This window comes from Desmodus rotundus, chromosome 7, assembly GCF_022682495.2.
Source record: "Desmodus rotundus isolate HL8 chromosome 7, HLdesRot8A.1, whole genome shotgun sequence".
Lineage (NCBI taxonomy): Eukaryota > Metazoa > Chordata > Mammalia > Chiroptera > Phyllostomidae > Desmodus > Desmodus rotundus.
Genome location: NC_071393.1, coordinates 62925433 through 62952028, shown reverse-complemented (window position 1 = coordinate 62952028; position 26596 = coordinate 62925433). Strand labels below are relative to the sequence as shown.

General features: G+C 53.6%; 4 protein-coding genes across 12 annotated transcripts in view; 1 reads left to right on the top strand and 3 right to left on the bottom strand.

Moving 5' to 3' along the window:
• Positions 1–2891, bottom strand: part of ZFHX2 (zinc finger homeobox 2) — a 29911-nt gene extending 27020 nt beyond the window's left edge. For 2 of the 3 annotated variants that reach the window (XM_045192144.3, XM_045192155.3), the window contains exon 1: positions 2472–2797. The gene's annotated coding sequence lies outside the window, so the exon portion shown is untranslated. Of the gene's footprint in view, positions 1–2471; positions 2798–2847 lie in introns of those variants that run through there. The other variant, XM_045192147.2, reaches the window with a different exon arrangement.
• Positions 2892–5035: 2144 nt separating this feature from the next.
• THTPA (thiamine triphosphatase) lies at positions 5036–8517 on the top strand. 2 transcript variants are annotated; one of them, XM_024556727.3, is made up of 3 exons: positions 5036–5375; positions 5792–6343; positions 7667–8517. In XM_024556727.3, the coding sequence occupies exons 2-3, from the start codon at positions 5797–5799 to the stop codon at positions 7810–7812; spliced, it is 693 nt and encodes a 230-aa protein (XP_024412495.1). In that variant the 5' UTR covers positions 5036–5375; positions 5792–5796; the 3' UTR covers positions 7813–8517. The 2 variants fall into 2 exon arrangements, with proteins under 2 accessions (XP_024412495.1, XP_024412503.1); XM_024556735.3 differs by lacking the exon at positions 5036–5375 and adding an exon at positions 5411–5704.
• Positions 8518–8589: 72 nt separating this feature from the next.
• On the bottom strand, positions 8590–17100 carry AP1G2 (adaptor related protein complex 1 subunit gamma 2). 3 transcript variants are annotated; one of them, XM_024556707.4, is made up of 22 exons: positions 15989–17100; positions 15379–15583; positions 14836–14960; positions 14555–14696; positions 14356–14452; positions 14114–14190; positions 13900–13995; positions 13497–13577; positions 13116–13214; positions 12925–12980; positions 12643–12756; positions 12356–12496; positions 12219–12273; positions 12016–12138; positions 11248–11337; positions 11024–11151; positions 10656–10760; positions 10219–10324; positions 10006–10141; positions 9172–9335; positions 8873–8971; positions 8590–8785 (listed from the first exon to the last, which is right to left on the bottom strand). In XM_024556707.4, exons 1-22 carry the CDS (start codon positions 16090–16092, stop codon positions 8684–8686), a joined length of 2445 nt encoding a protein of 814 aa, XP_024412475.3. In that variant the 5' UTR covers positions 16093–17100; the 3' UTR covers positions 8590–8683. The 3 variants fall into 3 exon arrangements, with proteins under 3 accessions (XP_024412475.3, XP_045048051.2, XP_045048055.1); XM_045192116.3 differs by lacking the exon at positions 8873–8971; XM_045192120.2 differs by lacking the exons at positions 14114–14190; positions 14836–14960; positions 15379–15583; positions 15989–17100 and having other exon boundaries at positions 14555–14692.
• A 149-nt stretch (positions 17101–17249) lies between these two features.
• Positions 17250–26048, bottom strand: JPH4 (junctophilin 4). 4 transcript variants are annotated; one of them, XM_053928201.2, is made up of 7 exons: positions 25421–26048; positions 25012–25260; positions 24341–24890; positions 22847–23618; positions 19721–19839; positions 18869–19071; positions 17250–17935 (listed from the first exon to the last, which is right to left on the bottom strand). In XM_053928201.2, exons 3-7 carry the CDS (start codon positions 24717–24719, stop codon positions 17852–17854), a joined length of 1557 nt encoding a protein of 518 aa, XP_053784176.1. In that variant the 5' UTR covers positions 24720–24890; positions 25012–25260; positions 25421–26048; the 3' UTR covers positions 17250–17851. The 4 variants fall into 4 exon arrangements, with proteins under 4 accessions (XP_053784176.1, XP_053784174.1, XP_053784175.1 ...); XM_053928199.2 differs by having other exon boundaries at positions 18869–19401; positions 25421–26045; XM_053928200.2 differs by having other exon boundaries at positions 18869–19401; positions 25012–25116; positions 25421–26045.
• Positions 26049–26596: the final 548 nt, after the last annotated feature.

Here is a 26596-nt window from a genome sequence, read left to right as displayed (position 1 = left end):
TGCCTTCTTTCCAAATCATTCCTCCTGCAGCGCTATTGCCCACGCTGTGTCCTCCTCACACCGGAGGCATTTGTTTCCTTTGATACCTCACCCTGTCCTCTTTCCCCCTGTGTACAGCTCTGATCTGCTCCAGCACTCCTTGTTTGCCTTCCCTTTACCTTCTTTGTACCACACTCATTCTGCAATTCCTCCCTTCCCCCACTTTACCACTGTGTTCATTTCATATTGCTTTTTCTGTTGACCTCCTCTTTAGGAATATTCTATTATTTCTCTCCCTCTTTCCTTCTGTATCACTATTAAATCATTTTAAAATTTCATTCTTCTAGTTTTTCATTAATCACCCCTTGGTTCCTCCCCTGCCTCTCATTCCGCAAGGATTTCTTCCTTTCCTTTGCCTGGTCCTCATGGCATGCATTTCTCTACCCCACACATCTATTGCAGCCAGCTTCTCCTTCCCTTCTGTAAATCTATTTATTCATCTCTGAAGTATTCCATCTTCTGTCCATATCTACCTCCTCCTTTTACCCTTCCAAGCTCAGGATATCTGGAAGAACAGTGATGGGCTTAAAACGAGGTAAACTTTCCAGACTCTTTATCCACCTTTCCCATTCTTTAGGTTGAATGAATCTAGCCCCCTGCATAAGATAGCTTTTGTCATGGTAATGAAAACTGACTCCCAAAGAAATCATGCTGAACCCAAATATGATAATACCAGGACTGCAGGATGAACAACTGGAAGGTGAAGAAGCCACTGGAATAAACTGAAGGATAAGGGGCAACCAAACAGGGTGGAGCTCCGAGTGCTAGAGAATGCCCCCTTCCAAAATCACAGTTGACAGTTAACAGACATAATGGCCCTGACTGACGAAGGGGTTATACGCCCCTGGAAACCCATTAAATTGATTTCTTGGCCTGTTTATGTGCCTTCAGAAACCATACTCCCAACCTCTCCCAGACCCTTGCTCTCTGGTACCTTCTGTGGCTGGAATTAAAATGCTGGATGAGAGGATAAGAAATAAAAGGAACTTAGGGTAACCAAAGAGAAAAGGTAGAGAGACCACAAATTATGGGAACAAAGGTGGAGAACAGGCAAGGGAGATCATGAGAGCCAGGGACGGAAAAAAGGGGTGAAACAAAATGGGGAAACGAAAAAATAAAACAATGGTAAAGTGAGGGGAAGAAGGAAGATCAAATCAGTAAGAGGTCTGTGGTGGGGAGCTCTGGGAGAGGCAGATGACAGGAGAGGTGAGGTCCTGGTGGGGGAGAGAAGCACATGGCAAAGAGGACAGTCAACAATGCTAGCGAGCAAGTTCCAAAGCTTCCTGGTGAAGGTGGAAGTGGAGGCTGTCCTGGCCGTGCTGAAAAGACACTGGAGTCCTTGGGGGAGACATGTCTGCTCCATCCCTTGACTCTCCCAGGCCCCTGACCAGAGACCACCACAATCATAACTGATAAGCAAACTCCAAAGGAGCCTGAAAAGGCCAGCGAAATCCATGGGGTCCCTGAAGGAGAGGGCATGTAATCTTAGACGGGAAGAAGAGTCAGGCAGCCAGGGCATGACACATAGTGACAGGGACACACAGGAGAGGATCATTTGGATGAGAAAAATCACATGCGGATACTGACATACAGACCCAGAGAGAAAAGGGCGGAGAGAATGAATGAGGTGAAGAATGGCAAAATCAAGAGGCAGGGACACATGGGTAGGGATCAGCTGGGCTACAGGCACGCGAGGTCAAGTGCTCAAAAATGACAGGGCTACTCAGAGAGAGGGGCAGAGAGAGCGAATGGAGACTTAGGGGGCCAGGAGAGACACACTCCACCTTGAATGGAGCAGTGGCCTCCCCTCACCTTGCATCTTTCCAAAACACACACACGAAGATCGAAGATTAAGGGTATCCATGTCTCCTCCTACCCACCCCCACCCACAGCGCGCTAGCCCATCCATCAGCCCTCCCGCCAGCCGCGGTTTCTCCCCATCCCGTGGCCGGCGGGGGGCCGCCGAGACCCAGGCCCCTCTGGGCTGACAGCTCCGAGCCCCCGCACTCACCCAGCCTCCCCTTCCCTCTGGGATCCCTGTTCCCCACACAGCTCCACGCGGTCCGTCTAGGCTCTGGTTACCCTCCGTCTGTCCGGCTGGCTTCCAGTCCAGCCTCGATGCCTTTCCTTTCCCCGTCTCTCCTCTACCCCTGCACCTCTCTTCCCCATCCCCCTGGCAAGCCTTCTCCTTCCCCCACCCCTGCTCCTCCTTCTCCGCAAGCTCCAGGTCTGTCGGTCGGTCCATCCGTCCGTGTCCCCTCCCCCAGCCCCTTCCCGTCCCTCTGCGTGCCCTCCAGCGGCAGTCTCGGCGCGCCTCCTCTCCCCTCGGTCTCAAGCTTCCAAAGAGCAAGGAAAGGAAGAAGAGAGGGAGAGGAGGAGGAAAAAAAAAAAAAAAAACCCAACCCAGCAGCATCAGAAATCGATGCACTTACACCTCAGCTGGAAGCAGGGACGGGAGTCGAACCGCGGCCGCCAAGCAGCGCGAGGCGGGGAGGGGAGGGGGCGACTCTTGGAAGGGACTTCTCCGATGTGTTGATTCCTTTTTTTCCCCCCTCCTCCTCCCTCCCTCCAGCGCTCACTCCGGGGCGTCGGGGACGGAGATGGAAAAAATAAATAAATAAATTCACGGCGGTGAGGGAAGTGAAGGAAAATAATCAATGCTATTTGGCTGCGGCTGAAGTGTTTTCCCGGCTTCGTGAGGGGCTTTCCATTGATTCACCCAGGGCACTCGCTCGCTCCCTGCCTCCTCCTCCTCCTCCTCCTCCTCCTCCTCGCCCACCTCCTCCTCCTTCTGCTACTCCTCCTCACCCTCACTCCTCCGCCTCTTTCACTGGCTGGAACCGAGGCATCCCACACAATGGAATAATCAATACCCAGGCGCCCAGGGCGGCCCACTGAGCAGGTGCAGCGGCCCACCCGCCGCGGTGAATGCCGGGAGTTGTAGTCTGTTTGCCACTGCCCGCCCGCGCGGGATCCTACAGCCTCGCTGAATCGTAGGCTGCACGCCAGCGCACCCCTGTCCACCAAGACTCTCTCACCAGGTCCAAGCACGTGACTGCAAAGAAGATAGTCTCCTTCACTTCTTTATGCCTACAGAAACCATACGTGTGTTTTAAATCATACGTGTGTTTTAAATCATACGTAGAGCAAGCCCTGGTTTCTATCAGGTTCCCAGAGCCGCCTGAGACCTCTGTTTTTCCGCTCCCTTCTTCCTGCATTATTAGTCGTTCTTCCTTCCAACTGGGTACTAGAACCTTCTCTTTCACAGCAATTACTCTGAAGTCTCTGAGCACTCTCCCCTCCTCCACACGGTCACACACAGAATGCCCAGAGTTGGGGGGAGGGGACATTCTGGCTTCTTGGGCTCATCTTCAGCTTATCAACTCATAAGTTCTACTGTATTATAATAACAATAATTGCTAAGATTTATGGAGTGCACAGGGGCAGTTCCAAGCACTATTACATATATTAACTTATTTAATCCTTACAACTAGTCCCCATTTTACAGTTGAGGAAACTGTGGCATAAACAAGTTAATTAACTGGCCCAAGGTCACACGGTGGGTCAATATGTGACAGATCTAGGATTCAAGCTTCAATTGTCTGGCTCCAGAGCTCACATTTGCTGCTATAGCCTACTTTTCTTTTAAAAAGAAAAGAAAAACCCTGTAGTTCATAGGAAAAAACAAAGGAGAAAATAACATTTGAAATCTCTTCTATGTGACAGTTTGTCTTTGAATCTTCACACATAAACTGTGAGGCAGTCCACATTTTGCCAAAGAGAAAATAGAGATTTAGGGAGGTGGAGTAGCTTGCCCAAAGCCAAACACCAAAAAGTGAAGCTGGAAGTTAACCCCAGGTCTGACTGGCTCGGAAGTCTGGTCTTTCCTTTCCATTAAACTGCTGCCTCTGCCCACTGGGATTGGGTTTTATAATTCAGGGAAAAGATTATACATCTTCTTCCCCTGGACAACAAAACTGAAAAGCAAAGGACAAATGGAAAAGCAGGCCAGTGTGTGGGGTCCCTCCCCTTGCCGCACATTCGTGCTTATCATTGCATGGGGGGAAGTGAGGGGTGCATCCAAGACATCCCAAATGTAAAATACCACATCTGTAAACCAGTGTCCCCCCCACAATACTTACGTGGGTCATGTGTTTTCAGAAATGTCCTGGGGACAGGACAGGTGTTGAGAAGCTGGCACTTCTCACCAATCATCTAGAAAGGAGTCTGGCAATTGGTAAGAGCCACTGCTCCTCAGCAAGCTACCACATCCAGAGGGACAGACATACATAGCCTCCAGGTATAAGGAGGGTTCCTTAATTTGACCTCCAAAGCAGTCAAAGGACCACCCCCATGTTTTCCTGTATTTTAAATGACCATGAGTATTTCTCCTATTTCTGACAAAGCCTGCTCAGGGACCATTGGAAATTCAGTGACAAACTCATCAGCTGGGCACTCAAGTCCTTTTCCAACGGTATTTCTCGCTTCATCTTCCACACTGGCCAGGTGCTTTCCAGATTCTGGGTCTTTGCTCAGGCTGTTCCTGTCTACATCTGAGTCTCCAGCTGTTGAAATTCCATCACATCTTTAGTTCCCATCCAAAGTATCACCTCTTCCTCGGAAAGTTTCCCACCCACCCTTACCCTCAACAGTCATGCCAGGATGTATTAACCCCCGCTCTAAGACTTCAGAATACTAAACTGGTCTTAGCTATGCTTTTTTTTTTTTTTTCCAGCCCACTGCCAGTGACCTGTCTTTAGTGGGCCGCCCTAATAGTCAATAAAATATATGCTGAACAGTGTCTGAATGAGGGACTTGCATTCTGGGCCCATTTGCTTACGGGGCTTCAGCTCCTCCCACCCTACTCTCCTCACAGCCCCAGTTCAACTTCAGGTAGAGTCTCTCTGGCACTAATCGCAGCTTTCCTGTCACCATAGCGATGGTGGGGGAGGGGAGCAAAGCCTCCTTTTGGAACTACATCTCCCATCATGCGCCCAGGCCCCAGGGTGTCAGGTACAGCCTGAAGCCCGAGACATGGGCCGACCCCCAGGAGCAGAGAAAGGTTGGGATTGAGGAGCTGAGCTCAGAGGGACGGCCTTATTCCGGTCCCACTGCGGAGGTCCCGGCGCCTTAAAACCTAGCAGGCCTCTCGGGCCTGCCTGCACCTGCACCATTACATCGGGCCTAACATGGCGCTCTTGGTGGGACTGGCCGGGTGAGCACAGCCCGGCCAATGTCCCGGGCCAGGGACTGTTCCCGGCATTCCTCGCGGGAGTGGTGTGGGCTCTCGTCCCCCATCTCCAGGTCCCGCGAGAGGGAGACTCTCGGGTTTTGAGGTGAGACCCAAGGTTCCGCTTGTCTACGCTATGGCTGGGAAGGGCTGGGAAGGGCTGGGGCGGGCGGGGTCATCCCCGGCAGTGAGCCACGGCCTGCCAGAGTATCAAGGTGTAGAGAGAAGCGTTGAAAGCACAGCGGCCACACAGCCTGCTCTCCAGGGAGCCCTTTGGATGGAGTACATCATCAGCGGTGCAAGGGATCTTCTGAAGATCTGTCTCTGCTGCAGTCTTAAAACATCAGACGGGGCCTTCCATCACAGACAGGGAGAAAGGGCCGCAGCACCAACAGAAAACTCTGTGACAGTGTTGTGTCTCAGGTTTTTCCAGGGGTAAGGTGGGGGGTTCTTTACTGAGCTGTCACCCTGCAAGGCCGAGCACCTTTGGGAGCTCAGCAAATGTTTGTTGATTGATTGCAGGTAGTATGGCCCAGGGCTTGATTGAGGTGGAGCGAAAGTTTGTTCCTGGGCCAGAAACAGAGAAGCGCCTGAAGGAGTTGGGTGGCACCCTGGAACACCGAGTCACCTTCAGAGACAACTACTATGACACCCCTGAGCTGAGCCTCATGCAGGCCGACCACTGGCTGCGACAGCGAGAAAATAGTGGATGGGAGCTCAAATGTCCTGGACCAGCAGGTGTCTCAGGACCCCATACCGAGTACAGGGAACTCACAGCTGAGCCTGCAATTGTGGCCCAGCTCTGTGAGGTGCTGGGGGTTGAGGTCCTGGGAGCTGGGGGTGTGACTACTGTGCTGGGCCCACTGAAGCTGCAGGAAGTAGCCAGTTTTGTGACTAATCGCAGTACCTGGAAACTGGTGCTATCCAGAGCTGATAAAGAGGAGCCTCCGCTTGTGGTGGACCTGGATACAGCTGACTTTGGCTATGCTGTGGGTGAAATAGAGGCCCTGGTACATGAGAAGGCTGAAGTCCCAGCTGCCATAGAGAAGATCGACAAGCTCAGCAGCATGCTTGGTGAGGGAGACAGGCCCTTGTGTGCTTCTCCTGTTCCTCCTCTGGCTGTACCCACTGGGCCAGTTAGTGGGGAGGGTCTCGGTGTTATTTCTCTAATGGGAATTGTTTTAGCAATCTTTTCCAAGACCCAGTTTGCTTAGGGCTCTATCAAATCCTGTTTCCTCTTTTGCAATAGCTGTCTAATCTGGATTTAATTCTTCCAACCATCTCTAATCTACCCCAGTCATTCAATCTTATTTAGTTCTCATACCTCTAGCTATTCCAGGTGTCCTTCAGTTCCATTTTTCAGTTCTCTGCTTCAGTCCTTCAATCCACCCTTCCTTCCTCCAACTCTATCCCTCCATTTTTACAACTACCTAGATCTTCATTTAGTTTGTCCTGTTAGCTTTGAGTAAAAGGCAATGATGTTGTATTTGTGGAACAGACAGCAGGGCAAGCATTGGCAGATTGTTTTCTTTTCCCAGGCTTAGTGCCCTTGTAGACAGTTCACCCACACAAGTATGGGGTTGTGCATCCCATGGGGCCTTACAGCTGTTTTCACCTCCTCAGCAAACATACACTGAATTCCCTGTTATGTGCCCAGCATGCTCGTGGGTACTACCAATAGGACACTGGCTTATCATGGCTCTACCACAGAGGCTGAGTGAATCCCACACCATGGCTCTAGCTGCTTCTCTCCCTTTCTTTCTGCATCCTTTGGTTTCTCTTTCTCTCCTTTTCTTTTTGCATCCCTTGGTTTCTCTGTGTGCTTCTCTGCATGTGCTTCATTAACAAGCCAGTGAGCTTTGGCCTGCCTAGATGGATTTTAATCTTGATTGGGGGACAGGAGCAATAACTGAAATGAGTTAAGCCCTGGCCAGGTAGCTCAGCTGGTTAGAGGTTTGTTCTGATATGCCAAAGTTGTGGATTTGATCCCCAGTCAGTGCACATAACAAGAATCAACCAATGAATGCATAAATAAGTAGGACAACAAAAAATCAATGTTTCTCTCTCTATAAAATCAGTAAACAAACATTTTTTTAAAGTTAAAAGAAATGAGTCAATACTCAGGCACCCGTTTTCATGGCGCCTGAGGACCTCTTCACCATTTCTCCTTGTTGGAGAAGTTCTCATGCTATAGGCTTCTCGACCCCATTCCTGCCTGAAGTGGCCCTTTTAGGCCCCACTTCCACAGGCCAATCAGGGAGTAGGCTGGTGGGTTACACAAGCTGGTTGGATGGTGTTCAGTATCCCAGTGTTGCCTTGGAAACAACTTGGGGGTCTGGCAGCATGGGCAGGGCAAAGCATTTACAGCTGTTTCTCTTATTCTCCTTTTGCCTGTAGGTGTGCTGGCACAGGAGAGGGCACCTGCCAAGTTGATCATGTACCTACAGCGCTTCCGGCCTCAGGACTATCAGCACCTGCTAGAAGTACACAGCTCCAGAGAGAAGCCACAGGGGACTAAAGATGCGGACAAGAGCCTGGGCTAGGGTGTCACTTCCTCAACAACAAGGAAAAGAACTCGGCCCAATGGACTTACTCCTTTGCTCACTGTGCCTGTTCACCTGCTTCCCTTTCCACAGTGACTCCTCTCTCACCAGGCTTGTCTGTTCCTTCACCCTACCCTCAGCTATCCTTTGTCGAGACCTCCCAGGCTGTATCCTCTCCCTCATCCGTCAAATGCAATCTGTGGGCTGCCCCTCTCCCCTGGCCGCTAAGCAGCCTCCATTGATTTCCGCTCTTGTTTATAGGATTTCCACTTAGCCGTGATCAGTAGTTAAGCACAGGAAAATCCCTTGCCACCCCCCTCCCTTGGTCGATGCCATTGATTCTGCCAGAGGCTCCTAAACCACCTTACAGCTGAGTTAGAGACGAGGGGAGGCAGCAGGGATTTCCCTGCCTTGGGGTGTAGGGAATAGTTGCGGGTTGGGAAATGGATGGGATTCCCTGGTGGAAATCTAGGAATTCTGGTTTGATCTTGCCACTGTACCCTGCTCCAGCCCAGATGGTGGAGTGCCTCTTGTGGGGTCAAATTTGTTTCCCGGTGTGGAGAGGGGTTAGAAAGAAATCCCTCCTTTGTTGAAAAAGGTTCCTAAGGCCAAGGAAAGATACGTACTTCATGTTGACTTTTTCCCTGCTGTTATTCATATAGTTTTATACCTCAAATATACATAAATATGACTCACCCCTCTTAAGCTTTATTTGGCTTTCATTATTTGTGGGAGACAGGCCCCTAGTTTTCACAGTGGCAAGCATAGGACCACAGCACCATCTGCTGGTAGTCCTCAGGTGTAGGGTCTAAGTAGCTGGGAGCCCAGGGGTTTGGAATACGAGAGAATTTCAGACTGAGTAGAGGCTGAGTTACTGCCATGTCTCCACAGGCAAGTTGTTCACCTCAAAAACCTCCTGAACCGACTGGCCAAAGTGGTTGTAGGTGAGGCGCAGCTTTAATCGCAAGGGTGCCTAGAAATAGAAGAGTGGAGACCGGGGTTAGCAACAATGACTTCTCCCTTCTCTGGGTTTTATCCACAGGGGGCTCCTGGAGCTCACCTTGTTAGGATTGAGGATTCGGAGGAGCTGGGTCATTGGAAGGCCACCCTTAGCTGGAACTGTATTCCCACTGGGGGCCTGTAGCTGCAGCTGGAAGCTCTGAACATAGGTTGGGCAGAGCTAGCCAGGTTCAGGCAAGCCTTGCACACCCAATAGTTTCAAACCCTCTTCCCATAACTCTCCAAGTGTTCTTCTCCACGTCACTCCCTTCTCTTCTCATTCCCACCCACCTCCTCTACTTAGTGGCCTTTCCTCCTGGAGTATCCAGGGCCACCTCTGAATCCTGGTCTTCTACAAACCTTGGGCACAGCGGCCTGGCAAACGAAGTGGGTGACATCACCCTCTGAGGCGTTGGTAGCGGTGACTGTGATTAAGAGCAAAGCAGGTGTTCCAGGGGGTCTAACAAAAGACAGATTCAGCTGCAGTCCTTCACGCTCAAACACTTTGAGATTTGGGATGGGAGCTAGAGTAGGAAGAGAAAAGCAGCTCACTGTATGGGCCAAAGATGAGTTCACTCATTTATCCAACAAAAATTAAATGAGCACTATTTGAGATGTTGGTGACAAAATGGACAAGAAGTTGGAGCTGACAGTCTAGTTGGGGGAGAGAATAAACAAGAAAGCAAGATAATCACAAACCATAATTGGTGCTAGAAGGAAATAAACTAGGTCAGAATAACTGGGAGGAACTAACTAAAATAGGAGTGGTAGAGGAAGTATCAGACATTTTAGCTGAGGCTTGAAGACAGAGTAAGCCAGTCATTTGATGTGCTTGGGAAAGAATGTTCTATGGAAAAAGAACATGAATTGCCAAGGGCTCGAGGTCAGAGGGTTTGAGGAGCTGAGAGGGGGCCAATGGAGTAAGTAGTAGGAAAGTATATGAGGTGGGCTGGGGAGGAAGCAGGGCTTGCAGGCCAGGGTAAGGCATCTAGAATAAAGCAAAGACATTGAAGGGGATCCAGGAAGGGACTACATGATCTAATTAATGAAGCCTTTTACCCACTAAGATGGGAATGTGATAGAGGCATACAGCAGAGAAGAGGTTACCTGAATCTCAGTCCTTGGCTAAGGAGAAGGAGCACATTTCTAAGCACCCCCCACCCCCCAAGACATCTCCCGTTTACTGAGCCTTACCCAGGGCAGGGGGAGCACAGGGAAGGTCCAGCAGGTGTATTACAGTGCCTTCTGGGGAGGGATCCAGAGGGGGAGGCTGCCGGGCATCCCCAGAAGTGCCATTCAGGAGATCTAACAGATCTAAGAGCTTTGAGGCCTGGGGGAAACGGCAGAGACTAGGGCTAGGAATGGAAGCCCGCCAAGTCCTCTTCCCTCAGGGGCTTCAGGTCTTACCTGGGGATCTGTGGAGACAGGGGCTGCTTCTTTGCTTTCCTTTGCTTCCTCATCAACCTGAGGGCCACCTCGTTCCACAAGAGGCATCTTTTCCAGGATGGCAGGCCTGAGAGGATGGAATGTAGGTGTGTCCCTCTGGGTGGAGCCTGTGCTTTTCACAAGAGGCATGTGGGAGGAGGGGTAAGAGCATGAGAGCCCTGAGCACATGGTGGGTTGGAAGTGCCCTCTGATTGCTAAGATGGTACACTGTTGCTGGTTTTCAGATGAGTAAGGTCTGGAAGCCAGCTTAGCTTCAATGAACTGTGGGTGAGGATCTGACTGGATGAGGAGGGCACAAGTGAAGTTGAGACCCTTGTACCCAGAAGCGGACTTTGGGAAGAGCACATTTGGAGAGGGAAGGGGTTGGGGCCTCTGCTGTGGCGGAATGCCAGCCGCACCTCATGTGGTCGTACTTCTGGAAGAGTGTGTTGTACTCCACAGCCCGCTGTTGCAGCTCCACGTCCAGGCAGCTCCCATAGATGGACACCACTTGGCGGATACGGCTGGGCCACAGGATGGTATGTGAGTGGGAATGGCAGTCTGCCTTGCCCTTCACCTCCATGATGTGGCAGAGAAGGGAGAGGCCCCACCCACAGAGCACAGAGGTACCCACGATAACTTGGCTCAAAAGGAAGAACCTAAGGATTGGGGATATTGGGCTGTGTGCTTGGACAGAAACTCAGAAGTGGTGGACACAGTGAAGAGACATTTCTCACTGAAGGCACAAAGAAGAGGGTCTGTGGGAGGGGCTGGGTCCCCTTCTTACTTGTTGTCCCCACGAAGTCGGGTGCTAAGCTTCATGAGGGCTGTGAGGGCATATCCTCGGGTGGCTGGCAGGGACATATGGGACTGCAGCACCCTTTCCAGTAATGCCAACACCTCTTCTTCCTCCACCTTTGCCGGGGGCAGGGGGCACAGGTAGTGACCCTGGGGCCAGTCCTGCCTCCCCTGACAAGTCCCTCCGCAGTTTACCCTCAATGCAGATCTCACCTGAAGTGGCTCAGTTTCCTCACAGCTCCCCTCCAGCAGAAGGTCCCCGTACTCCCCAACACACCAGGCTGCCACTTGCACCAGTGGTTGCTGTGTGGGATAAGAAACACGCTGGGCCCCCTCCTCACTTCCAGACACTGTGACATCCCTTTAGGCAGTGCAGAGATGGTGGGGTTTGCAGAGGTGGGGAAAGGGAAGGGTCTTGGCATAAGGAGCAGTTACAATTTGTTCCCCCACTGTCCTGACTCCTGGGCTTCCTCTACCCTCTGGTGGTCAAGCATCAGAACTACATGGCCTAACCACAGTGGGTGCAGGGTGGATGAAATGAGGGTCCCTCCCTTGAGAAGGGATGGATGGTTCCTGCCCATCCTACTTAAGTAACATGGACAGGGGGGCTATAGATACTGGCTGCATCTGTTAATTCACCCAGCATTTAGGTAATGATAAAGTCTAATACATGCAGAAAAAGCTTTTACTGATCTCATTTGATCCACAAAACAGCTCCAGGGAGTGGGAAGGGTACAAAGCTGGGGGCGCTGAGCATAAAGAAAGTTAAGTTAGTTATCTGGTTATGCAGCCAGTGGGCACCAAAATCAGAAGTCCACGAGTTCTCACTAAAAACAGGGCTCTGTCCTTGAGTGTCTCCTCCACTAAGTAGATGGTTGTGACTTTGAGGGAAAACTGTTGGGAACCAGGTGTAAGGAGTAGTGGGCCCAAGAAGGACTGGGAGGGTTGAGTGACCCTGAGCCTGGGTGGTGGGAACATTACCTGGGAGATGTCTTGTGCCAGGGCACTGTAGAGGCGGCGCACAGAGTAAGCGTGTAGCTCCCGCGCCCCACCAATCAGCTGGGTTAGGTTGGCCACTGCGTCATCTCTAACGTGGGCACCTGCCTGGAGCAGTGAATATGGCCAAGTCAGTGTGGTGAGCCCTGTCCACTCACACCCAGGCCTCAGACCAGCCCCGGACTCACCGTTGTCAACACTCGCAGGATAGTGTCTATGTGCCATCGCTTGGTCGGGGCAAACCTAGGGGACATACAGTACTTCAGCCCTGGCACTGACCCTCCCCAGATTCTACCCTTTGCCTCTCGGGCACCTGTTACCTCACCTCTCTGCTGCCAGCAGGATGCCTGAGGCACAGTCTGCCCGTAGATCAAGGGGGCAGAACTCCAGAAAGCCTTGAAGCTCTTGTGTCATGGCTCGCACGTTGGAGCTGTTCACCAGAGCCAGGCTCAGTTCCAGGGCCCGCCTGGCAGGACAAGGAGCTGTGTGTCTATGTGGGGTAGCCTCGGTCCTGCCCTTCCCCAGGCACTTGTCTCCTAGTCCCCTTACTCTAGCTGCTCTGAGCTGGTTCAGGTCTTGGCCACTGGGAACTGGGCCCTCTGTCTTGCTCACCGGCTCAGGGAGGCATCAGATTCCCAAAGACATTCCACCACAGTGGGCCGGTGTCGCTGCACAGCACTGTGATCAGACTGCACCAGTCGCAGCAGTGATGTCAGGGCTACATACCTGGACAGGATGGGAGAGGCCCCATCATGCCATGGCCATCAGCCCCCCTCCCTACACCATTCTGCCCTGGGTACAGGGATAGGAATGAATTGGGAGACTGGGGAAGAAGGAGGGCAGAGGGTCAGGAGCTCAGTGGCATAACCCAGACAGACACCTGGAATATAATACCTAATATTCTTGTCATTGTTGAGCAGGAAGCGGCCAAGAATGTTGACAGCTAGAACCTATGGGTGGCAGAGGTTGGGGATAGTTAGGGAAGGAGCAATCTGCTCATTCAGGAGAAGGGACAGCCTGGCACAGGACCTGTCTCCCTGGCTGGGGTGGGTGGGTGGGGCCACAGTGGGAGAGGCGTATGATACCCGCAGGCCAGCTGCAGAGCGGATGTCCATGATGGTGAGCACAGTCTCAAACAGGACCGCATTGCCTGAATTTCGGCTGGTATCTGTATTAGTGGCCACCTAATTGGATAGGAGAGAAGATATATGTAAATGGGGCTGTCTTCTCCTCAGATCTCTGGAAGTTCTCCACAATGTCATTCAATACTCAACCACTTAACAATGTTCCCTGAGCCCACACCCACTATCTACCATACTGACTGTGTCCCTGTCCTCATGGAGATCATAGTCTGGAGGGAAACAGAGATTATATGGCCACCTTATGGTGGGTTATCACATTAGGGATGCCCAGGCTGGTGGGATCTCAGAGCAGCACACAACGAGTGCCCCTCCCCAGCCCCACACCTGGGCCAGCAAGTCATTCATGCTCTCGCTGCTCTCCTCGTGGTTCCGGCCCAGAATCCGAAGCAGATGAAGTATCTGGACCTGAGGTTGGGTTAAAGGTAAGAAGAAGAGGGGTTCTTAGGGTAAGGAGTCATGGGGATGAAGAGAAATATCTGACATTGAGGAGAGCATTGGGAAAGGTCTGGCTGGTTTCCTAGAGCCTCCCTGCCCCTCTGCCTCTCCTCTACAGGTCCCTCGAGCCCTGGGAGGGGATCAGAGGTATATGAGGCTAGAGGGGTTGGGTCAGGCTGTTGCTACCCTGCCCAAGACACTGAGTCAAAGTCTTCTCTGGGAGGTGACCACTGGCCATGGGCTTACAGCTAAGCTCTTGTTCCAGGGATACAGCAGAGAAGGATCAGCCCACCTGTAGGAAGGGGTCACTGACTCCAGATATGCTGTGTTCTGTGGTGTGTCCTGTTGTCACCAGAGTCCGGAAGATCCGTACCAGCTGGGGCACCACCTGGAGGGGGGCCACAGCCTTATCTGGGCACTCTTCCTCATCACCTCAACTTTCAGCCCCATCCCAACCCCACTGCCCCTCTTTTCCTGGCCCAGGGTCTGTCCCTTCACCAGCCCACCTTTCGAAAATGCTTGAGGGCTGCAGGGCTTCGTTCGCAGAGCTCTGTGATCAGCGTGATGGTGCCCAGCAGGACGCCTGGGGTCAGGGCAGGGGAAGTGAATGGTGGGCTAGGGGCACAGGGGATTCCACTGTGTGTGTGCACATACTACCCTTCTCCAAAGAGCTAAGTTTCCTATCCCATTTTCCACCTTTGCCCACAGCCAGAGCTGAGGCAGGGAATGGGGAGCCCTGGGGCCTTACCGTGGTGGTGTTCATGAAGCAGTTTGGCACAAACTGGGAGGAAGATGTCAGAGAGCTCAGGGACCTTTCGGATCATGTGCACTGCAGTCAGAATGGCCTGCAGAAGTCAGGGGCTCAGGATGGACCACCCCCCACCTCAGCCATGTGGCAAAAGGGACAGCTTCTGGAGGGGCAAGTGCCTGCAGTCCCACCATCTCACCTTCTTGCGCACGTAGGGGCTGGGACCCAGGAGCAGTCTCTCCACCTCAGTGGCCAAGTCCCGGCATATCTCAGCAGAGCCCATGGCACTCAGAGTGCACAGGGCCAGGCCTTGTACTGCCTGGATACCCTGGCTCAGGTCACTGCAGTTTTGGGAGGACAGTCTGTCAAAGCTCTGGGAAATGCAGTCCTTTCAGTGCCTACAGCAGGCAGCCCCTGGGATTTCCCAGTACCTCACTTTCCCATCACCCTGATTCCAAGTGCTTCCCAGAACCCTCTTACTTCTTGATGCTGTTGGTAATAAGCAGGTGGGCATCCTGTCTCTCATCCAGTAGAAGCATGGCACCCAGGTAGCCCACCCTCTTGTCTATGAACCTGGGGGAGGCAATCAGTTTCAGGCACTCCATCTATAGGGGAAGGGGCAGACCAGGAAGGGAAAGGAGTGAAGCCAGAGACACTAACATCCATTTTCTATCTTCCTCCTTAACACCAGGTTAACTTGTGGGAGCACCGTATCCCATCACCCTCCGTACAACAAAAGGAGAGGCTCAGTCAGAACTAGTGGGTAGTTTCAAGGTAATAGGAGTTGAAGAGAATGGGAGAGGAGAGAAGGAGGTGCCTGAAAGGGGGCTGGCCAGAGAAGAAGGGTTCAGTACAGCTGCGGACCAATAGGTAATGTAATGGGGAAGGAGGTCTGCAGTGCCTGCTGTGAGGGCTCAGAACATAGCAGTATTAAAAAACAGGGGCACACATGGGTGAGCAGGTCCAAGACCCTGCCCCACTAGCCTTTCTCATCCCTGAAGGCAGGCATCCCTTGACCAGTACCTGTCCAAAGTGGGCAGGATAGCCCAACATGTGGACATAGAGCAGTTTGGCCAGCTGGCGGTGCCTCTGCAAAGGATCCCCGTCGCGGAAGGAGGCCCGGATGTGGGCACATTCCCTTTGGATCACTTCCCGCTCCTGGGCCTGGGTCTTGGCCCCACGAATCTCCTCGATTAGATCTTGAAGCTTCAGCGAAGGCACCACCATCCTGGGCGGGGAGGAGAGGTCTTAAACCGTCTCTGGCCGGGTGCGTCTGGCCTTTCTGCCCAGGCTTGCCCTGTACCAAGATTCTGAAGGCCGGGGTCTCACGGCTACTCTAAAACTAAACCCACATTCACGTTTCCCCGCGTGAGTCTCCAAACTCCGCCCCCTCCTCCCAGCCGGAGGAGATACCCACTACGCATGCGTCTCCGCCCAACCCCCCCCCCCCCCCCCCCCCCCCGCACCCTTTCCTACTGAGCCTGCGCCAGGACACCGCCTATTTGGCCCTCTCCACCCCACCTGGTTTTTCATCTCTGGCTCAGCCAGTTCTTTTCTCAAGCCCTTCGCTAGTTCCTCCGCAGGCTCACATTTTAGGCGCCCCAGCTTCCCCAAAACAAGACGCCAGCCTCACCTGGCTTCTGGCTCAACTCCGTTCCTCTCCCCCGCGTTGTTTCCTGGTACTTGCCGGGGGCGTGGGTTGGTGTTGGTCCCGTCCTTCCCTCTCCCCGCCCCCATCACGGGACCCCGCCCCTCCTGGGTCGCTCAGCGGAGCCGTCTTAAGTTGTTTGGCCTCAGGCTTTGGACTTTTGAAAGACTCTTAACTACAGAGGAGCCTTGAGACTGCCTAACTGGCTTGCGGTTCCCCGTACATTCTCACCACCCCTGCATCCTCAGAGAGCTTGGGTTTGCATCGTACCCCACAGGAAATGATAATCCCCCCCTTTTTAGAACTTTTTTATTAATATATTTTTTTGTTAAATTTCTTTGTATTTTTTTCCTGCAAGACTTGGTGTTGGCGGCACTGTTGTAGTTTAACTTCAGTCCCAAATTCCATGAAATAGAAATCAGAAGTAAAGGTTGAGAAGGGAAGAGGGAGGGAGGCAGTCCAAGGAGTAAACAGAGTGACTAGAAAAAAGAAGAGGGTGTGTGTGGTGGGCATTCCCAGGCAAGGCTATTCCTTGAGGGAGGGGTTTGACAGGCAGCTTGCCTCTGCCTCATGCAGGGGGAGGGAGGAAAGATCCCCTGGGGACCTTACAGTCCCCTCTTCCTAGGGCTTCCTTTCCCCAGGGGAAAAGTTAGTGCCAGGGATAAGCCACAACCTCAAACAGGGCTCTCCTCTCCACGTCACAGCCCATTTTGACTCCCACCTCTGCCCTGCCTGGAAAGTGTGTGATAGATTGGCTTCCTGTGATCCCCTCCTTCTGTTTACCCATTGCACAATATTCTGATATGATGTGGGAAAAAATATAACCCTCATAGAGATTAAGCTTGTCACAACTTTTGCTGCCCTGTGAGTTCCTGTTAACTGGTCTGGTTCCGTTCCCCAAAACTGCTTCCGCTACCACAACTGCCAGAGTTGGGGAGTGGGGTCCTTGCTCAAGTGCTTTGAACCCTCTGCAGTAGTAATGTCTTCTTCAGGCCCCATGGAATGTAATCAAGGCCACAAGTGAGTCCAGACCAACCAAATAAACTTTGAGGGGAGAGGGAAGGGTGGGAGAGATCACTGAGTGGACTTGGCTGCCCTGGGCTATTTTTTTCCTTTATACATCGCTCTTGACATGGCATGCCACCCTAGGGGGTTGGATGAGGGGCTGGCTATTGAGGGGAAAAAGTGGGAGATGCTGGGGAGTCATTCTAGCTTTCATTTCCTTTCATATCTTTTTCAGGGAAGGACGGAATTAGGCAAGAACCTATGTCAGTGCTTGGAGGGGAGATAAGATCCTCCAAAGTCGGAGATGGTGGCTGTACCTCCTCCAGCTTTTTTACTAGGCCTCAGAAGGACACCAGGTCCTGGGTTAGGGAGCCACAGCAGCTCGACAGTGCCTTGCCCAGTATGGTCACTCCTCCATTTTCTTCCTCCTTCCTACACAGCTTCCAGGAGACTCCTCAGGATATCAAACCCCTACCCTCATCCAAGTTCAGGTCTAAAGAAAAGGTGGGGAGGGTGTGGGGCAATGGTCTGACTTAGATTTGTGTCTCAGAGAAGACAGCAACTCTGAGCAAGAAAAGCCCTTCATATGTAAACAATCTAGAGAAAGGAGGGGTTGGGTTAGGGAATGGAGTGAGGAAGACATAGACAGATCCAGAATAAATGAGAGAATCTGAAAGGAGAGCAGGAAAGAAAAAGCAAGAGACAAAAAAACAAAGGGAGACAGAAAGGAAAGGGAGAAGAGAAAGAAAGGAGAAAAAACAAGCAGAAGGAGGAAAGAGAAAAAGGCAGGTCAAAGGAGTGAAGAGGCAGCAACCAAAGCCAGAATTAGGCCAGGCAGGAGCCTTAGGTAAGGAGCTGAGAGAACAGGAATGCCAGGCTGAGGTCCAGGAGGGCCACGGCTCCCACCACCAGGGGGTTGGCAGCTCCCTAGAGAGGAAGGAGAAATTCAGTCTCAGTCCCTGAGAACCAGGTCCAGCAACAGGTCCCATCTTCCTGCCCTGGCAAAAGTGGCAAAGCTGGAGGGTCCCAGGCACCTCTCCTCAGAGGCCAGAGCAGAGCATCAGCCTTTGTTTTGGATTGCAAAATACCCCTCTTCTCCCAGCCAGGGCCGCATGTTCCCTCTGGTTCCCTCAAATCAGAAACAGCCCTTCCTCCCTCCACTCCCCTCCCACCAGCATGTCACGTGGCCCAGGCAGAAGGTGCCTAGCCTTAGTAGCATACATTGATTGGCAGCAGCAGGTACTGCAGTAAAGCAGAAAGGGATGAAAGGGTGAGGATTTGGTTGCTAGGAAACAGAGGCCTAGAGTCCAATCAAAATAGAGGGTTCTGGGGAAACTCCATCCCTCCCGGTTTTCTGACTTTTTTCCCCCTATTTCTCTTCCCAGGAGAGGGAGGGAGAGTCAGAGTAGGGAGGGTAAAACCTTTTCCTTTTTTATTTCTGGGCACCAAAGAGAGAAAGTGTGGAGGTGGGGGTGGGAGTGGAGTAGGAAACTGGGAGCCAGAAATGTTATGGAAGAACAGGGAAAGATGTTCTGGCTGTATTGTTGTTCATTATTAGTCTGTAACCTTGGGCAAGTTACTTTAAGTTTTCTGGGCCTCAGCTCCCCTTTCTGTCATAAGAGGGAGTTGGACATGAAGATCTTTGAGGTTTCTTCCAGCTCTCAAATAAAAAAAAAAAATTAAGGTAGGATATGGTTTAAGACTGGGCAGGCAGAGAGAAAGCGGAATCCAAATCAGAGTCCCTCAGGGGATAAGAGTGAGGCCTGGAAAGGATGAGAGGCAAGGCTCTGAGAAGAAGAGGGGCCAGAAAGGAGCTGAGACTCAGAGGAAACAAAGCGGCATGGAAGGTGTCTGTCTCACCGGCTGGGCGGGCCTCTCAGTCGCAGCTGGCTCCTCAAGCTCTTCCATCAGGCACCCAGCTTCAGGACCTCTTGAGGATGGGCCCCTTAGGACTGGCGTGGCCACGGGCTCAGGTGCCAAGGCCCCTGGGATCCTCATGGGGGACGAGGGCTCTTCATCTTCCCCTTCCTCCTCTCGAAGACTTCCGGAACTGTCACTGCAGCCTCCAAGGAGTGGGGAACCATCTCTGGGTCCCGGGCCCTGGATCCCAGCCTCATCCTCGGCCTCATAGCCAGCTAGTTCCTCTGCCTGCTCACCTGGGCACCCCCACTCCCCAGGCCAAGCTTTGGGACTGGAGAAGGGACCCCGGTCCCCTCCAGGAGGCAGTGGGTTCCGGCAGGCAGGGGGTTGCCAGGGTTGGCGGGAGGAGGCAGGACTGCTGGGCAGTTCGGGAGAGCCCTCTGAGGGGGTAAGTCCATTCTCATACACCCCAGGGCTGTCTTCATCCAAGGGCTCTGTGTCAGAACCTTCTGAGTCCTGCCTGGGTCTGCGGCCTGGGGCAGGGATAGCTAAGAATCAGAGGAGCCTAACTGGCCTGGGAATGCAAAAGCTCCAGCTTTATCCCCCTGACTGGGCACCTCCCAGGACTTTGGTATTTCCAGGCTTATAGCCTCTCACTGCAAGACCCCAACCCCTTGTCCTCATTACCCTATTATCAATTCCCAGTTCTACTCCCTACCCTGCCACCCTCTGTCCCCTCAGACCATCATACCTTGGCTTTCCCATCCCTAGCCTCCTGTGGAGATTCCCTTCCCTTTTCCCCTCCAGCTCCCCAGTGGGCCCAACCCCCATTCCAGGCTGTCCATGCCTCACCTGGGGCCTCTAACATGGGTTGCAGGTCCTGGGCTATCAGTTTGGCCATTCGAGCAGCCTCCACAGCCTTCTCAGCAACGCTGCTGGCTGCTACTGCCTTTAGAAGGGCGTCTGCTGCCCTGTCAGGTTCCAGGGACAGGGACTTAGCAGACCTGCACAGATGCTCCAGCCCCTTGGCCCATATCCACCCCACAACACATCCCCAGCCCAGCAGGGCAGCTGGCCTCTAATTTCCTCTCCTAGACCTGGCCTGTGCCTGCTGTCATCTCACACACTTCCACCATCTCGTCCTGTAGTAACACTTCCCTTCTTTAAGCCACAGGGCCAGGCTCTCCCCAGCTGCTCTCAACTCTGTTATGCAGTTCCTGCCTTCTCCTGTCCCACTGACAAGTTAGCCCCCTCTCTCTTAGCACAGCCCTCTGTAGATGCACCTGCTTGGTGCTTATGAGCTATGCCTGCCTGCCCTCTTTGCCGTTGGCACCTCCTGTTGTTAACAACTCCTCTCACACTCCTTGGGGTCACACAGCTCTCTGTGGGGTCCTGAGTGTAGTCCTGTCCCTCAGCCCTGCCCTAGTAACAGCTTCATCCCCCGTCCTTGCTCTTAGCCACTCTCTCCCCATGTGAGGGGCCTTTGCTTCCCTTTCCCTTGCCACTGCTAGCCCTTATTGAATCCTGCCTCTCTCTGCAGACTTCCTGAAAAGAATCTCGCATGATGCTTTTCCTTAATCTCTTCTGTTATTACACCATTCTCCTCCCTTCCTCACTGTGACTGCCCCCCTGCCCCACCTCATCTTTCTGAACTCTGGAACTGGAATAAGGGTGGTTCCCCCTTTCTGCTATTATCTATTCCTTCTCCCTGCCAACCTGCATGCTTTCTTACCACTGTGATTATACCTTCTGAGTAAGCTCCTAGTCTCCCTTCTACAGCGCCCCCCCAACCCTGCTCCTTAGGTACAGGGTACCTTGAAGCATTCTCCAATCCTTTCCCTGCTGTTGTTCCCAAGTTCTCCTTCTGATGTCAGACACTTTCTCACTTTTCCCTTCCCTTTCACCTCCTGCTGTTAATGGTAGGTGCCCTGTAATCATTAAATGACTTCTGTAATACTGATTGATATACTTGCAGTGGAATCGAATGGATCAAGATCCATGACTTCCTCTGGCCCCAGGCCTGTTTAATATGGCCTAGGAGGTGGTCTGGGTATGGGAGTAGGGAGGAGGGTGGTGGTGTCCACTGCAGACTTAGGTCCACCTGCTCTGTATGTACCTTAGAAGATACAGTCAGTCTCCTCCCATCAAACTTGGTGGGTCAAGGACCTCTAGAGCCTGCTTGGAGGAACCTCAGATAATGTTGTTCTCCCATCTTAAGGCTTTCAGATTCGATATGAACACAACTACTCCGTCCTGAAACTGAGCTGGTCTTGGTTTTTAGGGCAGGGGATGAAGATCACAGTCTCCTGTTACATTGAGTTCTGTTGGTGGTAAAGAAACTGCAACACTGACAAGAGGCTGTGTTTTTGAATTGGGAGGGTATGGATGATGAAGTCTTAGGCAGTAGATCCAGTCTGTACTTAGTCATCAGGCCAGGCTCAGGCTACCTGGCAGAGGCACCTGCTGCTGAGGCTCTGCTGTTTCCATGGCAGCTTGTAGCCAATCAGGTTTGTCAGGCCTGTTGCTGGGGAGACTAACCAGACTCCTCCCACTGCATGATCCTCTAGCTACTGAAAACAGTTTTTCCTGCACGTGACCGCTCTCCATCTAGTGCAAAGTGCTCCCTGGTGCTCTGCCTCCCCCATCCCTGGCTTAAGGCCCTGAACCCTCACCCTCCAGACACTCAGATATGTGTACACAAAGACATCCTCTGGCTCAGGCACCTACTCCAGATGTGACATGGACACACACACACACACACACACACACACACACCCCTTGTCACTCATCATACAAACCCATTGAAACGTATTTAGATATATCTTGAATTCTTATCCTCTGAAACAGTCTCAAAATTAAAATCTATGAACTGTGCCCTCCCCTTTAAATAAAATCTAATACATAAAAATTCATATGATTGAATTGCATAAATCAGGGACCTGTGAATCCCATTACAAATGGATTTTTGGCTTTCTTTAGATTTGGGCTATCTACTCCAGTAGTCACAAGCCATATGTGGCTATTAAGCACTTAAGACATGGCTAGACTGAATTGAAATGATATGCTGTAAGAATCAAATATATACTAGATTTCAAAGACTTAGTAAAAAATGGGGGATGTAAATTATCTCATTTATAATTTTATATTGATTATAGGTTGAAATAATATTTTGGATATATTGGCTTAAATAAAAAATATATTATTTAAATTAATTTCATCTCTTTCTTTTTATTTTTTCTTATGGTTACTAGAAGATTTAAAATTATATATTTGGCTTACATTATGTTCCTACTGGACAGCACTCTGTAGTGCCATAGTACTGGACAGCACTACAAGGTTCCTGATGCATGGAAATGTAATCTTACAGAAAAAAAATTCATTTACCGGCAAAACCTCCTCCCTACAAATCATTATCATTGGGTAGACTGGGAGGCAGAGGAGATAAAACTAAGAGGGGGCTCTCTTTTTAGGTGGAGAGGTCAGCTGTACAAATTAGACCTCGCCAAGACTCCAGGTTTTAGTGATACCCGGCTGTGGGCAGGCTGGGCTGTGTTAGGAATACACACTCCATCTCCCTCCCCAGGGCTGCTGTTCTCTGTCTGAGGCCTGGAGGCTAGATCAGCTGCAAGAAGAGGAAGACTAGGAACATGTCTGAGTTCTAGGAGGTGTCTGGGCCTGCAAAAGGCAGTGCTCATTGAATCCCACTTACAATGACTCACGCCCCTATAAAGGACACTGAGACACACTTAAAGTCTAACATGGCTTCCCTCAAATACCCAGCCACCCACAGTTACACCCATATCCACCTGTAGCCTCAGATAAACACCCAGGGCTACAACTGCCTGGCCTTAGGCTAGCTCTTCCCCACTAGGCCCTAGGCCATGTGTTCTGGTCCTCTTTTAGGCATCAACCCCCTTCCCTGTCTCGAGGGTACCTTCTCCCCTTAGCCCAGCTTTGGCCCCTGCACCCGATGCCCACCTGGCAGCGGCGATCTCCTGGCGTTGGCGTGCAGCGCTCACTGCTCTACGGGCGCCCTCGACAGCCCTGTCCACCTTCTCCTTGACTTTGCCCCGCCGAAGGGCCAGCGGCAGGAGGCTGCGCACACGCCCCCCGTGCACCAGCCTGTTGCGCTTGTACTTGCCCTCTTCACGGGAGCCGTCGGGGCGGGTGGTACGCCCGTAGCCGTGCCGTCGGTTGCCTAGCCACTCGCCCTCGTAGCGAAGCCCGTTGGAGCGTTGGCTCACGCCGTAGCCGCTGCGCCGGTCGGCGCGCCATTCGCCCGCATACACCTCAGTGGCTGAGCCCTCGATGAGGGCGGGCGGCGCTGGGACCGGGGTCCCGCTGGCTTCGGAGCCCGGGGGCCCTGTACTGCCCACCTCGCTGCTCACCTCGCTACGCAGGGAGCCCCGCTTGCTGCCCAAGGAGCTGCGGCGCCCGCCAGCGCGGAGCCCGCTAAGCAGCAGCGAACGGCGAAAGAAGCTGCCGGCTGCAGGGGTGCGCTTGCGGGAGGACGCACCGTCGGCGTCTCCGGGCGCGGCCAGCACGAAGCCTCCCCTTGAGCCAGAGGCCGGGCTGCCCCCCTCGTCGCCTGGCAAGGGCAGGGGCGGGGGCGGCGTTGGGGGGTCGCTGTGGCCGGAGTCCAGAGAGGTGCGGCGGGGAGAGCGGAGCAGCGCCGCCTGATGGTAGGGTACGCTCTGGCGCACCCCGTAGCCGTGGCGCTTCCCGGCTTGCCACTGGCCCTGGTAGGTGCCTGCGGGCAGGGTAAGAAGGGGAGAAAGTGTCAGGACCTGCTGCTCCTCGCACCCCAGGCTCCAAGCACCCCTGGAAGCCTTAGCGTGGAGGTCGGGGAAGGGCAGTAGTGCTGGCGACAGGCCAGGGAGGGTCGGAAGGTGTGGAAAAGCAGAGCGAAGAAAGACAAGTGGCAGATCGGTGGATTTGGGCAGTGCAGGTGGACAAGAGAAAGGGGAGGGGCAGGCAGGCTGGGGTGTGTGTAGGACAGTCCGGAGGGTGTGAGGGACAGGCTGACGGGGTGTATAAGATAGCCATGTGACAAACAGGACTAGGATGGGGCTAGCCGACTGAGGAAATGTAAGGGGACAGGCAGAGCAGAGGTGTTAGGGACAGGTACGGCAGGTGTGTGGGACCGGCAGAGAGGAGGAGTGCAAAGGACTGGCAGACGGGGTGGGTGTGAGGGTCAGGCGGGGGTGGGGGGGGATGTGGCAATGAGGGGCAGGTAGATTGGAGAGAGGTAAAAGTAGGCAGGGCGCAGACAAATGAGTAAGGCGTGTGCGATGGTAGGAAGGGAGGGCAGAAAGATCGGCTCGGGGGTGCATGTCGATGGGGATGGCATATGGGAAAAGAGTGGGGCGTGGGGTGGGGGTGGGGTATGGCGGGGAAAGGCATACGAGGGCCAGACCGACTGGGAGGCGTACGCGGACGAGCAGACAGACAGTAGTGGGCCGGGCCCCGCACCTCCGTCGGAGTAGGTCTCGGTGCCGTAGCCGTCCTGGAAGCCGTCCTTCCAGAGCCCGGCGTAGCGCAGGCCGGACACGCTCTCCCACACGCCGCTGCGCCCCTTCAGCCCGCCCAGCCACTCGCCGCGATACGTCCAGCGGCTCTTGCGCTCCACGCCCAGCCCTTCACGCTTGCCCTGCTGCCAGTGGCCCTGGTAGCTGTGTCCGCCGGGCCCCGTGAAGACGCCCAGTGACTCGAAGCCGTGTGCCCAGCAGCCGCTGTACTCGCCCTGGGCGCCGGGCCCCGTGCACACGCCGTAGCCATGTGCCCGCCCCGCCTCCCAGCCCCCCACGTAGCAGCCCCCGTCGTCAAAGTCGAACTTGCCCCCGGGGGACATGCACGTAGTTGGCGCGGCCTCAGCCCCCCGGCGGCTCAGCGCATCCTGGGGCTGGAGAGCCTGCTGGGGGCCTGGGAGCCGGGCGAAGCCTGGGGGCGGGGGCAGTTAGACCGGGGCAGGGCGGGGGGGCCCCAGCGCGGGCTGGCAGGGCCGGACCCTCATCCTGAGTGGCTGCGGAGAAAGAGGGGGGAAGTAGTGAGCGAGGTCCCTCCTCTTTGCCCGCGGCTCCTTGGCCCAGTGGCTCCGGGGCATCAGCACCGCCCCCAACCCCCCACCTTCGGCAACATCTTACAGCAGCTCCTAAGCTTTGGAGGCACGGGGGCTCCTCCACTCCTCCATTCTTGTTGAGGGTTCCTCCCATGACTTGAGGTTCCCAACCCCCAAGCGGGAGTCCAATCTGGAACCCCAAAGTGTGGAGTGTAGATGGCAGTTTTAGGGGGGAGAATCACGAGAGGGGGCTGGGCAGAGTCTTAGGCCATCCGCTTCCCTGGCTGCTGTCTGCTGTCAGGACCCCTCTGTTCCGATTTTTTGGCTTCCCAGGCTAAGGGTGGGGGACGGGTTTGAAAATGTAGCGGGGAGATCTGAGCAAGGTGGGCAGAGGGTTTGGTGGGGGAAAGGATGGGGATGCGGGGAGGCTCTGCAGGGCAAACGCGAGGGTAGGGATGGGTAGACAGGCAGGAGGGAGTGGGTAGGTTACTCACCATGTGGGCTGGGGCTCAGGCTGCCTCCCAGGCACGGCGTCCATGGCAGGGTACCTCCACTCCCACCTCGCCCCGACAAGCCAGGCCCCCTCCCCTTCCGGAGAGACTGCTCCAACCCAGAGAGGGAAGATGGGGGAGCTGTGCAGGAGAGAGTCCCCCCTCTCCCCAGCTGGAGGACCAGGTGGTGGTGGGGGGGCAAGGTAGTGGCAGGGGTGGGGGAAGATGAGAATAGTGTAGGAAAAAAAATTCTGCCTTGGCTAGAGATAGGGAAGACGAGCTGGGAGCTGGGTGGAAAGGGAGAGGGGACTACCAAGAGGGGGTGTTTTTATTATATTTTTTCTTCTTATGGTTGGAAGAGAAAAAAAAATATCAAGATTCCGATTCCATCCCAGCGCAAATCAATGTTTGCTCTATCCCAGCATCACGGGGTAGGCTGGGCCAGGCAGATTTAAAGGGGCAGGGAGAAGAGAGAAGAAGAAAGGGTGGGGAGAGGAGACAGAAGAAGAGACAGTGGCGTTGATAGCGGTGGTGGGAGCAATGCCCAGGCAGAAAAGGATGGATGCCTGATAAACCTGCCGTGAGGGAGGAGGCAGGTAGATGGGAGAATGAGAGGCACAGAGACCCCCACGGTGGGGTGGGGGGAAACAACCCCAGGATTCTGGCAGGGCGTGGGGTGAGGCTGAGGGGAGGGGAGAAGGGTAAGGGGGAGGAGTCTGAGCTGAAGATGGGGAGGCTGAGGGAGGCCAAAGCCAGGCGGAGGAGGAAAGATGCTGTGGAGGCCGGGAGAGGGCGAGAGGAATACAAAGAAAGAGGTGCAGGGGTGAGAGCTGGCTGAGGAGGCAGATACTGGCGGAGAGGGAGGAAGGGAGGGAGACCCATTCTGAGACTGGTGAAGGATGGCAAGGAGGAGAGAAGCAGAGGAGGAGAAGGAGGGAGAAATATATACAGATATGTGGAGAGAGAGAGAGAGAGAGAGAGATGGAAAGCTTGTGAAGGGAGAAAGAAAGCTCTGCATGGGGAAGGGCAGACATGGGTGGAGAAATCCAGGAGGGAAGAGCCCAAACAGAGGCTGGAGGGCTGGGAGTGGTGTTTGTGGGGCTTTGGGGAGAAGGATGAACCTTTGATACCTGTGTCCACCAACTCCACCGTCCTCCCTAAGAAGCCACTGCAAGGGGA

Excerpts from the sequence above, each read along its gene's own strand:
- THTPA (XM_024556727.3), top strand. The coding sequence starts at position 5,797 with ATGGCCCAGGGCTTGATTGAGGTGGAGCGAAAGTTTGTTCCTGGGCCA. Across the intron at positions 6,344-7,666 it reads CAAGCTCAGCAGCATGCTTG|GTGTGCTGGCACAGGAGAGG; the intron begins GTGAGGGAGACA and ends TTTTGCCTGTAG.
- AP1G2 (XM_024556707.4), bottom strand. The coding sequence starts at position 16,092 with ATGGGGGCGGGGAGAGGGAAGGACGGGACCAACACCAACCCACGCCCC. Across the intron at positions 14,697-14,835 it reads ATTACCAACAGCATCAAGAA|TGACCTGAGCCAGGGTATCC; the intron begins GTAAGAGGGTTC and ends CCAAAACTGCAG. Across the intron at positions 13,996-14,113 it reads CCCTCAAGCATTTTCGAAAG|GTGGTGCCCCAGCTGGTACG; the intron begins GTGGGCTGGTGA and ends GCCCCCCTCCAG.
- JPH4 (XM_053928199.2), bottom strand. The coding sequence starts at position 24,719 with ATGTCCCCCGGGGGCAAGTTCGACTTTGACGACGGGGGCTGCTACGTG. Across the intron at positions 23,619-24,340 it reads CGAGACCTACTCCGACGGAG|GCACCTACCAGGGCCAGTGG; the intron begins GTGCGGGGCCCG and ends CCCTGCCCGCAG. Across the intron at positions 19,840-22,846 it reads CAGGAGATCGCCGCTGCCAG|GGCAGCAGACGCCCTTCTAA; the intron begins GTGGGCATCGGG and ends GGAACCTGACAG.